This window comes from Pelodiscus sinensis, chromosome 7 (genome assembly GCF_052426305.1).
Source record: "Pelodiscus sinensis isolate ZL-2025 chromosome 7, ASM5242630v1, whole genome shotgun sequence".
Lineage (NCBI taxonomy): Eukaryota > Metazoa > Chordata > Testudines > Trionychidae > Pelodiscus > Pelodiscus sinensis.
In genome coordinates this window covers 74966135-74978794 of record NC_143058.1, presented here as the reverse complement: position 1 = coordinate 74978794, position 12660 = coordinate 74966135, and the positions used below count along the sequence as shown (strand labels likewise).

Here is a 12660-nt window from a genome sequence, read left to right as displayed (position 1 = left end):
CAAGACAAACTAACAGAAAGTCAAATCATAGAAATGTAGACCTTGGAATGGACACTTGTGCTCATACACGACCATGTAACTCTATACGATTTCTGACAGGTATTTCTCTAACCTGTTCATAAAAACTACAGTGATGTGAATTCCACAACCTTTCCTGGAAGCCTTTTTCAGTCCTTAACTATCCTTATGATTAGAACATTTTTCTTAGCATCAAACCTAAATCTTTCTTGCGATAGTTTAAACCCATTATTACTTGCCCTCTCTTTGATGAACATGGAAAACAATTAATCACTGTCTTCTTTTAATGGTCTTTAATTAACATAAATAAAGCCACTGCACTACAAGAACAAAGTGAATCACTGTGCTCATAATTTGGGAAATGCCAAATTCATAGTTGTCCCTGCCATCTTAATTTGACACTGTGGCTTATGGACTATACTACAGTCTTTAATTGCGCAATCAACTATGTTTATCTGATCTAGATGTAAGGATGTTAAATATTTTTGAATGATTCTGTCATCATCTAGTTGCAAGAAAGGCATTCTATAGCATTAAGAGGTTATCTAACAAGCTGTCTGAACATTAACATGTTAATATATTCCACCTTGACAGATGAGATAGACTGGGATACTCTTGCTGACTATAACTACATTTGTACATTTGGGGGTGAGAGTTTTCCACTCTGGTTTGTATAAGTCTGAGTTTGCTCTCATGCTGCAAGGACTAACTACTCTATGTTTCAGTTTAAACCATTCTCCTAAGAGCAATCAAAAACTTAAAATATAACCCCCCAGACTCCTATAGGTGACTGTACATAGATAGCCCCTGCATCCATCCAAGGTCCAATATAAGAATCTGATTCAGTAAAGCACTTAAGCACATGCTTAACTGCAAGCAAGTGTTTAAATTCTATTGGTTTAAATGCTTTGTTGAATAGACTTAAGCACATAGAATCATAGGGTTGCAAGAAACCTGAAGAGGTCATCAAGTCTATCCCCCGCTGGACCATTTAAGCCAGGGCTTAAAAATCTCTAGGGCTAAAGATTTCTCTGCCCCCCTAGGTAACCCATTCCAGTGCTTCCTCACCCTCTTAGTGAATTAATTTTTCCTAATATCCAACCTAGACCTCCCCCACTGCTACTTTTTGAGATCATTTCTGCAACTACAGAAAACAGCCTCGCTCCTTTCTCTTTAGAAAGCACATGCTCAGAGTTAAGTGTGTGTATGTGCTTTGCTGACTTGGGGCTTTAAGCATGTATTTAACTTTAGATGTACTTAAGTCAATGAGTCTGCCGCACATGCATGTTTTGCAGGATTAGGGATCAAGTTATTGGTGCTCCATGAAGGAAGGGAAGGTTAGTCACCTGATGCAATAACTGGAGTTCTTTGAGATGTTTGTCCCTATGGGTGCTTCACCTTAGGTGGTTGAGTGCTGCTGTGCCTCTAATCAGCGACTTTAAGTAGCGGTCCCCGTGGTTGGTGTTCCACATGCAAAACTAGTGTGCAACATTTGAAATGGCTCTCTCGCATACGCAGCCAACTGTCTCTACAGTTCCTTCTCTGACTCGGATGTAGATGAGTCCAAAGCAGAGGAGAGGAAGGGTGGGTCATAGAGCACCTACTGATACAACCATCTCGAAGAACTGCGGTCACTGCACTAGGTGAGTAACCTTCCCTTCTTCTTCGAGGAGTGTCCCTGTGAGTGTTTAGGTGATTACGAGGCAGTGGTTGTTTTCAGTGGTATGCACTTTGGAGGATGTTAGTCAGAGGATATTGCCAGAAGAGATTGTGAAAACTAGGACTTTAACAGGGTTCAAAAATGAGCTAGATAAGTTCATGGACATTAGGTCCATCAATGGCTATTAGCCAAGATGGGTAGGAATGGTGTCCCTCGCCTCTGTCTGGAAATGAATGACAGGTGCTGGATCACGTGAGGATTCCCTGTTGTGTTCACTCCCTCTGGGGCATCTGGCATTGGCCACTGTCAGTAGATAGATACTGGGCTAGATGGACCTTTGGTCTGACCCAGTATGGCTGTTCCTATGTTCTTAGTGACCAAGAGTATTGTTCGGCCAATATGTGTATCAGAGTCTGCAAAGGTCTAAATGGCATAATGCTGCATGAAAGTGTGTGCCAAGGCCCATGTGGCAGCCTAGTAGATTTTCTCTGTTGGTACACCCTGAGGAAATGCCACTGATGCTGTCATCACTCATGTTGAGTGAGCCCATATGTTGGATGGGGAGGGTCCTTCTGAAATATCGTATAGCCTAGGTGTATACAGCCTGAAATCCATTTAGAGAATCTTTGTTTTGAAATGGGTAACCCTCGTGGTCTCTCTATAGCTGAGATGAAGAGCCATGGAGTTCTGCAGAAGAGTTTCGTGCATTGAAGTAAAAGGCAACGGCCCTGTGGACATCTAAGGTGTGTAGTGCGATCTCCCTGTGGTCCTTGTGGGGTTTTGGGAAGAAGACAGGTAAGTATATGGGTTCATTGCAACAGAATGAGGAATGATTTTTTTTACATTGAAAATTAAACGCAATAGATTCTTTTAGACGTGACCTGAACTGATTCTAAAAATATGAGTACAGAGGCATCTGTCTTTCATATTTATTGAATGCATGCCAGTGACAAGATGACACTTTTATGGCAATCATTTTTAAGGTGATGTTACTCTTACAAAAGTCAACTTAAAAAATAAATATGTAGGGACTGCTGCACTAGCATCTGATCCTAAAGTAACATGTACACATTTCACAGCGCTCAGGACTTTTTCCAATAGTTTAAGTATATGAATGTGTTTATCATGAAAGACCATGCAAGTGTGGTTAACATTCACTCTAAGTGTACGTCTACACTGCACGCTTATTTAGGAATAAGCTATTCCAGAAGATATATTCCGAAATAGCTTATTACAAAATAGAGCATCCACACTACAGGGAAGCCTCAAAATTAGTCGGAGGCAGGCTTCCCTAACGTGGCCGCACTATCTCGATAGCACTGGGAAGAAATTACTTTGAATGGCCCTGGTAAGGAGCTACTTTGAAATAGCAAGAAAAAGAAAAGCTTTGTTAATGTCCATACTCATTTGACATTTTTCTTCATTCAAAAAACCTCATACAGCAATAGGTCTTGAACAAATATTTTGAATTTATAATAAAACCAAACATATGGATGATCGAATTAAACATTGGATTATCTCAGATGAAAACAAGGGGAGTGTCTCAGTAAAATTGGGTCACTTTAAGAATGGAAATCTATATATACACCTTTTAAATACCTGATTCAGTAGCAGCCTTAAACACAAAACCTGATCCAAAGCCCAATACTGTAACTGAATGTCTTCATTGACACAAAAAACAAAAGATGAAAGTGGTCCTATAGCATCTTAGAGACTAGCAAAAATATATATAGTGTCATGAGCTTTCGTGGGCACAACCCACTTTTTCAGATGACAAATATGGAGCAAGACGCACAGAGGAATAAATATAAAGCAGAAAAAGAGGAAGGGGGGGAGGAGAAAAAAATGTCAATTAAAGCATCTATGCTACATGAAGCTAAAAGAGCGGACTGTAAGGGTACGTCTAAACTACATGCCTCTGTCGGCAGAGGCATGTAGATTTGTTTGTTCAGCAAAGGCAAATGAAGCCGCGATTTAAATGATCTCGGCTTCATTTACATTTACATGGCTGCCGCGCTGAGCTGACAAACAGCTGATCAGCTGTTTGTCGCTCAGCGCGGCAGCCATGTAAATGTAAATGAAGTCGCGATCATTTAAATTGCGGCTTCATTTGCCTTTGCCTATCTGTCTAATCTACATGCCTCTGCCGACAGTATTGACAATTGAAAGTGCCTCTTTACAAAATATTACTTATGACTTAATTGATGATTTTGTAAAGAAAAACTGTAAAAAGGAAGCAATCTGAATTTTTTTTTTCAAATTGAATACATTTCTTCAGAGGAAGCTAGCATTTATTTTTCCATTCATGCATCATCTATATATTTTATTTTTACATATTTTTCATGTTAGCTTAATGGAAATACAAGCTTTCATCTACAACAGAAGCTCTCAAACTGTGCTCCAAGAACTCCATTCAGGTGGACTAAGGAAAAGTTACTATGTTTTTTATAAAGTGCTCTTATCCAATACTTTACAATAATGACACAAACAACATTTGGAAAGATCATTAAGTGGTCCACCGAGACCATCAGCAATTTTCAAGTAGTCTGTGAAAAAAAGTTAGACTGTAAAAACAATCAAAGTACCTCACTTTATTTTAATTACTTATAATATAGGAGGAGGAGGAGGAAAAAAAACAATGAAAAATCGGAGAGGCAGGAAGAGTGAATGTTCTTTTTCTTGGCTGGGTCCCCAGGGGTATTGCTGCCATTTGATGGCCAATCCTTGCCTACAGACAACCCCCTGACCTCAAACAAATTCTTTCCAGTAACCATGCAGCACACCTCCATCATAATCACCTAGGAACCCACCCCTGCAATCAGACCCAGTGCCAACTCTGTCTACACAACTTCACAAGCATCACTGGACCCAACCACATAAGCCACTATATTAGGCTCATTTAACTGCGCATCCACTAATGTGATATGCCAGCCATGCCCCTCCGACATGTATATTGGCCGAACTGGGCAGTCGCAATGGGAAAGAATTAATGGACACAAATCAGATATCCAAAAATACAACACACAAAAACCTGTTCGAGAACACTTTAACCTGTCCGGGCAATCATTAATGGATCTCAAAGACATCATGTTCTTTCAGGTCAATTCCACAAACCAAATACACAAGGCAGGGTTGGATTTTAACTTCATTTACAACTTTGAATCCTATCACAGAGGTATGAATAAAGACATTGGCTGGCAGGCACACTACCTTCCACATCCTAATGACTTAACCCACTAAACAATGGGTATTTAGAGAAGGTGCAAACTGTTCTTATCAGCTTCCTGTAACTTGAACACTCTAATTCACTTTTTTTCTCCCTTTCCTCCTTCCTTCTCTTATTTATTCTTGGATCTGGACTTTTAAAGCTCCATTCATCTGAAGAAATGGGTTGTACCCAGGAAAGCTCATATACCATCCACATGTATTGCTAGTCTTTAAGGTGCTGCTAGATTATTTGTTGTTTTTTAAGTTTTTCTAGTTACAGACTAACTTGGCTAACCTTCCGAAACATTGGACAAAGTACAGCAGAGGGCAACAAAAATTATTAGGAGTCTGGAGCACATGACCTATGAGGAGAGGCTGAGGGATTTGGGCTTATTTAGTCTATAGAAGAGTGAGGGGGGATTTGATAGCAGCCTTCAACTACCTGAAGGAGGGTTCCAAAGAGGATGGAGAGAGGCTGTTCTTAGTGGTGACAGATGACAGAATAAGGAGCAGTGGGCTCAAGTTGCAGTGGAGGTAGTCTAGGGTTGGATATTAGGAACAACTATTTCACTAGGAGGGTGGTGAAAGACTGGAATGGGTTACCTAAGGTCCGGGAGGTGGTGGAAACTTCATCCCTAGAGGTTTTTAAGTCCCTTGACAAAGTCCTGGCTGGAAAGAGTTAGTTGGGATTGGTCCTGCTTTTGACAATGATTGGACTTGATGGCCTCCTGAGGTCTCTTCCAACCCTGTGATTCTATGACTCTATGTGCAGGGTCAGCCTGGGGATCAGCTTAGGGATCATTATGTATGTAAATATTTCTCAATATTTGCACTGTACTAATTATTCAAGCCTACCTTTTCTTTGATATTTGCAGGAGAACTGATTTCTGCCATCTTTATTCTGATGAGAATCTCTGTGAAGAGGAGAAACAGTAAGAAAAAGAGAGATTAATGTACAAGTTTAGTGCTGATTTCTCAGGGGTTCTTACAAATTTTTGGTGGCCTTAGAGTGTGGCCACCAAATCTTGCTGGTGGCCACTCTGACAATTTTTTCCAAAAAACATAATTAACTTTAGGACAAATTAATGAATATGCACATATACATGTCCAAATAACTGCCGTTTATTTATACAGGAGTTTTTGCCATCTAAATAATGAAAATAATGTACAGTTGGCTCTATTTTTTACTGGACCTAAACAAATATAAGCGAATAAGGTGCTCTGCATGTTTTGCTTTTTTTGTGTTTTTAAGATCTGCTAGCTAATGAGCCTGCAACTGTGAAAAGTGATATTTCTATATTTGTTAGTATGACTTTTAATAGCAGACAGACTTAGCCCCAGCAAACCGTGCAACAAATCAACCCCTGGATGAGGAAGTGGGTAGGGAAGAGCGAATACCAAGGCGATGGGGATGGAACCCTGGAACTGGCAGTGGGGGTTGAGAGATGAAGGGTGCAGGTGAGCCCAAAGATGCCCCATTGCGTGGTTGGGACAGAGGAGGCAGCAGGGGCCAGAGGTGACATGCAGAAGGTGATCCTGGGATCCCTGGGTTGGAGCCCAAAGCCCTGCAGCTGGTTGCCAAAGCTCGCCACTGCGCAGCCAGAGCCTGCCACTCACCACCCAGCTGAAGTTTGAGTAGCACTGCCCCGGGAAGATGGGGAACTCACACTTGTCACCTGCTCCCGCAGCTTGTGACTCCAGAAGGAGCCATCGACAGCACCTGCTGGTGACTGATGGGAGGCACCAATGCTTTGCCCCATTCCCACTCGCACCTAAGAGGCTGGGGCCCAGGAATTCCCCCTGGTAGCTGAATTTGATAAACCCTGCAATAGAGGGCAGAGCCTGCAAAGACTTATGCATGAACCAAAATTCTCACACAAATTAGCTCTGAATATGTGCTACAATATATTCTGTAGACCATTTGATTCTTTACATTTACTGTGTAGTACCTAAGAATGGCCAGCGTGGATATACACACATGGTAGCAGAATGATATTGAATCTCCATCTTTTGCATCAATCAAAGCTTTAAACCAGGGGTCTCAAACTCAATTTATATAGGGCTAGTGCCCATTCTTAAATCCTCCTAGTGGGCCAGTTAGCCTCCCCCCCACACACACACTGTCAGAGCTCCAGGGGAGGGTGAGGTCTCCCTGCATTCATTTCCCAGTCCTTCCTGCTGGCTCGCACATTTCCCTCCAACCCCACACGTCCCTTGGCCCTGCCTGCATTTCAAATGCTCCAGCAGGGCTGCCGTAGTGCTGTAGTGCTTCAGTGTAGACACTGTAGCAACAGGAAGGGCTCTCCCATCATTATCATAATCCACTTCCCTGGGAGGTGGTTACTAGGCTGACAGAAAAATGTTTCCATCCACCTAGCACTGTCTGCAGCAGGAGTTGGGTTACTTGCTTCTCAGAAATACAGCACATCCCGGGTTTGATGTGGACATAGGAGTAAGGGGGCAGGCAGACCCCTTGGGCCTCTGAACCCCCAGTACTCGACTTAGTCTGTTCTTTTCATGTTTGCCCAGCAAAGACTGCCCCCTCTCCAAACCACAGAACACTCATCCCCCCAGGTAGCCACACTTCTTCCTTTGTTTAAATCCCTTCCCCTGGCCAGGTGTGAAGTTGCTAGTCATGGTCTACGTGCACTGCCCCCAGGGACCACACGACATCACAAATGGTAAGACCTAGGCCCTCCAAATTTGGGATGCAACTTCCTCTTATCAGAACTTAAAGCAAGATCAGGGTTTGGTTGGACCACGGAAATGAGACGTGCCTGGAATGTGACTGTTTCTCATCAAACAGAAAGGTAGGGTTGTGATAGCAGGGACAGTTACACTCCAGAATAACCCCCGGGATTAGCAAGCACAAAGCACAGTGAAACTCCTGAATGACCATGTGGGAAGGCAACAAGCAAGCATGTCCCATGCCTCTCCTGACTGCCCCTGAGAGCCACAGAGCAGCTATTGGCCAGACTGCATGGCCCCCACCGGCCTAGGGTAGAGTTTGGTTGGTTAGGGAAAACCAGGAACTAGCTGGAAAAATTTTTGGGAGTGCCAAGGTAAAAAAAAGTAAAGCCATTATAAAATGGCTCAAAAAGAGGGAGGATACAAGCTAATCAGCTCCTACTTAAAGATGTTTGTTTCAACAGCCAGAGAGCACTACATAGCAAATCCACTTTCTTCCTCCTTATTTTGCATTAGAAAATCACCTCCCGCGATCTTCCACCAAACACATAGTCACAGCCCAGCAGCTGCTCATAAGACTTCTCTTCCTACTGGACCATTTTGAACATTCCATCTCCTACTGAAGAAAACAGCTCAGAATAAGAGTCAGTGGTTTTAGAGTGATGATGGGAGGTTCAGAATGGCCTGTCTGCCAGAGAGCATCCTAAAGGCTATCGGTGGATTGAGAGGTATGACGGAAATGACTGGAACAGGCAGAAGACACACATCTAGAAAGAGCTTGGGCAACTCCATTTGGAATACTGAATACATTAAAACAATTACAATAATATGCTGGGAAATAATTGTATTGAACTTTCTGTATGATTTCTTTTACTTTTTGCCCTGAGCTATTTTTTGTATCAGGGGGCTATGTTGGATGAAATACACAAAAACCTTTCCCCTTCAACGATGAGGAATTTAAAGATATATATCACTAAAACTTCCCAAGCAAACAATCGCAGCACGGCTTTGGATAACCCATGTCAAAATTATTTTATAATCAATAAAAATAACTTGTGTTGTTGCTTTTCAAAATGTCTTTTTCTAACATTCTAAATAATTTACTTACCAATAACAAATAAAACAGTGGTTTTGATTTAATTTATATTTTATGGAATATCATACAAATAATGAATAACTAAAGAGCCACTCCAGCTGTCACAAGAGCCCTCAATAGGGTATGTGCATTTGATGATGACAGTAAGACATTTCCTATTCTCTACTTTGCCTACTGCAATGGTCAGGAGAGCTAATTAAGGGTTTAAACTCAGGTAGCTAGCAAAGGTTTTGGCCAGTGGGCCGGGAGAACCAACTGAGATAGAGTGTTGAAATTTGAATTGGATATAGATTCCTTGCCTGCTTTCTTTGTGTGAGAAAAAAACCCAGGAGCTGAGAGACATAGAATGATTTAAACCCAGGGAGGACTCCCATGCCTCCAAAGAATTCAGGGAATGGACTGAATAAAGAGAAGATTGGAAGTAAGTAAAACGGATAAGTGAATCTAGTCGCATTCAGGGTATTTTTTCTTTATTTTGTGGTTTAGTTTGAACTGTTCTATGTGAATCTATGTCTCCTCACCCCATTTACCATCTAGCATTGTGGCCAGAGACTTTTCTCTGTATTTTAATTTGTTTTCCTTAGTTGCTCTGTAACATCTAGCAATCAAGTATGCTTTATCAAGTTTATCTTTTGTTTTATAGTAAAAATCACTTTTTTAAGGTGATGATTTGATTCTTGTGTCCTGGAAGATATGTCTCTCTGTATGTATCTGCATGCCTCAGACTGAGAGATCAGCTACCAGAGACAGCAGCTTGTTTTCCTTTCCCCCCCTCCCCCCCCAAGGACTTTTGGAGCAAAAGTGCTTGGGATACCCCTGGGGGTGGGTACAACTGTTCACCCCTGGTTTTTTAGGGATAAAAATCACTTGATGGTGGCAGCAAACCCCCAAAATCTGTGTGTTGTGATTCTGGGGGAAGTTTTTGTAACCAGTGGCTGTAGAGGCAAAGTTTTTAAGCGCTCTTGTGGGCCCTCACCTTCTGCATTCAGAGTGCCAGAGCGGGGAACAGCCCTGACACCTACCAAGTTTGATAATTATTCATAAGCTTATTATACAGAAAACTTTTCTCTTGTATTTTGGATTAAAGCCAATATATTCATCAAAAAATCATGTTTGAAAGAATTGTATCAACATATACTGCAGAGATCACACACCATTTGGATTAAAACCACATGGAAAGAGTTCAGATTCTGTGGTGATGGGCAGCAGTATAAAACTCTGAGAGGAATAGACAGATAGGAGAGAAACTTATCTTTATTACATACACATACACATACAGGCAGTCCCCGGGTTACGTACAAGATAGGGACTGTAGGTTTGTTCTTAAGTTGAATTTGTATGTAAGTCGGATCTGGTACATATTGTAGGGGAAACACTAGCCAAATCTCCCACACCTCACTTCCCTCAGTCCTTTATTCTCAAGCTGAGGTGTCTGCGGAGAAAAGCCGCTCCGTGTCTCCCTGGTCTGCTGGGGGGGGGGCGCTAGCTTCGCGTCTCCTTGGTCTGCTGGGGGGAAGCAGCTAGTGCGAGGTTGCCTCACCCCGTTTGTAAGTAGGGATCCGATGTAAGTCGGATCCATGTAACCCGGGGACTGCCTGTATACATGTAAAATAAATCCCAGTACAAACAAATTTCATGGCATGCATAATTCGATATTTGAGTAGGAGTACAGATTTATAGATTATAGAACATTATTTTGACAAACAAAAGACAGGACTATGCAGCACTTTAAAGACTAACAAGATGGTTTATTAGGTGATGAGCTTTCATGAGCCAGACCCACTTCCTCAAATCACAAATTGATCTGAGGAAGTGGGTCTGGCCCACGAAAGCTCATCACCTAATAAACCATCTTGTTAGTCTTTAAAGTGCTGCATAGTCCTGTCTTTTGTTTCAGCAAGACCAGAACAATACGGCTACATCTCTATTATTATTTTGACAAAACATTCTGAAACCTCTTCAGCCTATCAATGGAATTGAACAGAAATGAAAGAAAATGCATACTATAGCTAAAACAATACAACAAACCCTGGCCAATACCAAAAAATGCAAAAGGAAAACCACTCCCTTTTGTTCAAATCTGCTATTTAATTTGGAATTATTTTTCTAAACGGGCCTATGTCCACACACCAATATTCTCATTCTCTTTTTGTTTTATAGCTTTGGGGTTTCTGTTACTTACAATATTTTTGTTGAAAACTAAAAGGTTTTTATTTTGAAACTTTAAAAAAACAAGTATTGTTCCAATAGGAACAAAAGTGGCTGCCAATGTGTTTGGTTTTCTCTCTAAAACTTAATGCTCAGCTACTGCAGATGCTGACATCCTAGTAAACCAGATGAGCCCACTTTTGCTCTCATGCAGAGATTCCATTAGCATGGCCAATTATATTAAAACCGTTTTTCCACCCAGCTTCAATTGGCTGACAGTTTGTTCTGCTCTTGTAACCGTTCCCTCTCTCTGTCTTTAAGGGACTCAGGCTAAAGTGTTCTGTGCTCTGCCACAATGATGCACTGTGTGCCTTCTGACCTTCTAATGAAACTGTGCAAATGGAATGCGTTTTGAGGCTTTCCAAGTCATAGAGCACTTCAACTGGGCATGTCTAGGGTAAGGCCACCAAACACCATACATTCTGTGTGTGACATTTCCGCATTGGGCAGTTGTGACACAGGCTGCCTGCAATTCTAGGTAAATGAGAAGCCCCTCTACAGTATGTCACCTCAGCAGCAAAAACTTGGTAATTACTGTCTAGTCCCAGCACTAAGTGTAAAAGAAAAAATTGGAACTTCTCCTACAGGAGGAAAGAACTATGATCAATATGTTGCAAGAGTTTACAAAGAATGAACCTTGTCAGACACATACGATTGTTTTAGCGGAGCAATTACAAAAACATTCCGACAATAAGCATGATCAGCGTATGGATATCTTCCAAAGAAATGTGGTAGATGCCCCAGTGTTTGAGTGATTTAAAACTAGACTCTACAACTGAAAATACAATCCTGCATGAGCAGGGGCATAGACAAAATCATCTAATACTGCAGGGTTTCCCATCTCTAGTTTTGTGATTCTAAAATAAGCTGCTTTGAGTCACCTCCCACCTGTGACCACACTTCCTCTTCCATCCAGTGACACAGTCCACAGAAAGGCCTCTTTTCCAGCACCCAGGCCCCTCTTATATCTTGAATGACAAGAGTTCTTAGTCTAAATCCTTGTCCAATTGTCAAACCCTCCCATGTCCCTGTCACTAATCCAATCCCTCTCCCAGGGCATGTCCACCCCCGGGCATTTAGGGAAATCAATTAAAAGATATGAAGTAAATTCACAGAAATTAAAATGTATTAAACTCTGTGACCCTAAAAGCAACCATATGCCAGAAAGCAAGGGATTCCTTGGTATTTAACAGAGAGTGTCAGCTGCTTTGATCATCTCAATGTATCCCAACTCAGTATTATTTTAATCTGTAGCTAAAAGGCATCATGTAAGAAATTACTGAAAAATAAATGACTCACTGATCATTAATATTCTTGTGCGATGTATTTATGTTCAGCCTACAAGGGATTATGCAGATATGCCGAAATTATAACTAAAATGTATTTAAACCAGGCATGCTGGACGAATTGATGAATCGGTCTTCTCCAAAGGAAAGGGATGACATCTCAAATCAGGGGTGGCTATTCCTTTGTATCACAAGTTGCAGGGAGAGGTCATTTACATCATAAGAGTCACCGCCAGGGGACAAGACAGCATGACATCTACCCCAGGCAGAATGGTAAATCTGGAATAAAGGAACTTTATGGGGGATGCATTTCAGAAAAATACATTTCATAGCTTTACTGGATTGTAAAGAGAAGAAGATCAAGCTCTCAAGTTATCCTTTGCGTGAGGAGAAAAGGAAAATCGGGATTGTGACCCTTGTTGAGATCCTGGCTAAAAGCTGGAAAAGAAAGATTGGTGAGGAACCTACCTGGAATAAAGATGTTATGGCTAAGCCAT

The 12660-nt window shown here is 41.5% G+C and overlaps 1 protein-coding gene across 6 annotated transcripts in view; it reads right to left on the bottom strand.

The window, feature by feature from the left end:
* The window catches only part of SPATS2L (spermatogenesis associated serine rich 2 like), an 87811-nt gene that overhangs the window by 52188 nt on the left and 22963 nt on the right, over positions 1-12660 (bottom strand). For 4 of the 6 annotated variants that reach the window (XM_075934277.2, XM_089779885.1, XM_075934280.2 and 1 more), the window contains one exon: positions 5741-5799. The exons of the other annotated variants lie outside the window; for them this stretch is intronic. In XM_075934277.2, coding sequence (XP_075790392.2) covers positions 5741-5779 — 39 coding nt within the window. In that variant the 5' untranslated portion in view covers positions 5780-5799. Of the gene's footprint in view, positions 1-5740; positions 5800-12660 lie in introns of those variants that run through there. 6 annotated transcript variants of the gene reach the window in all.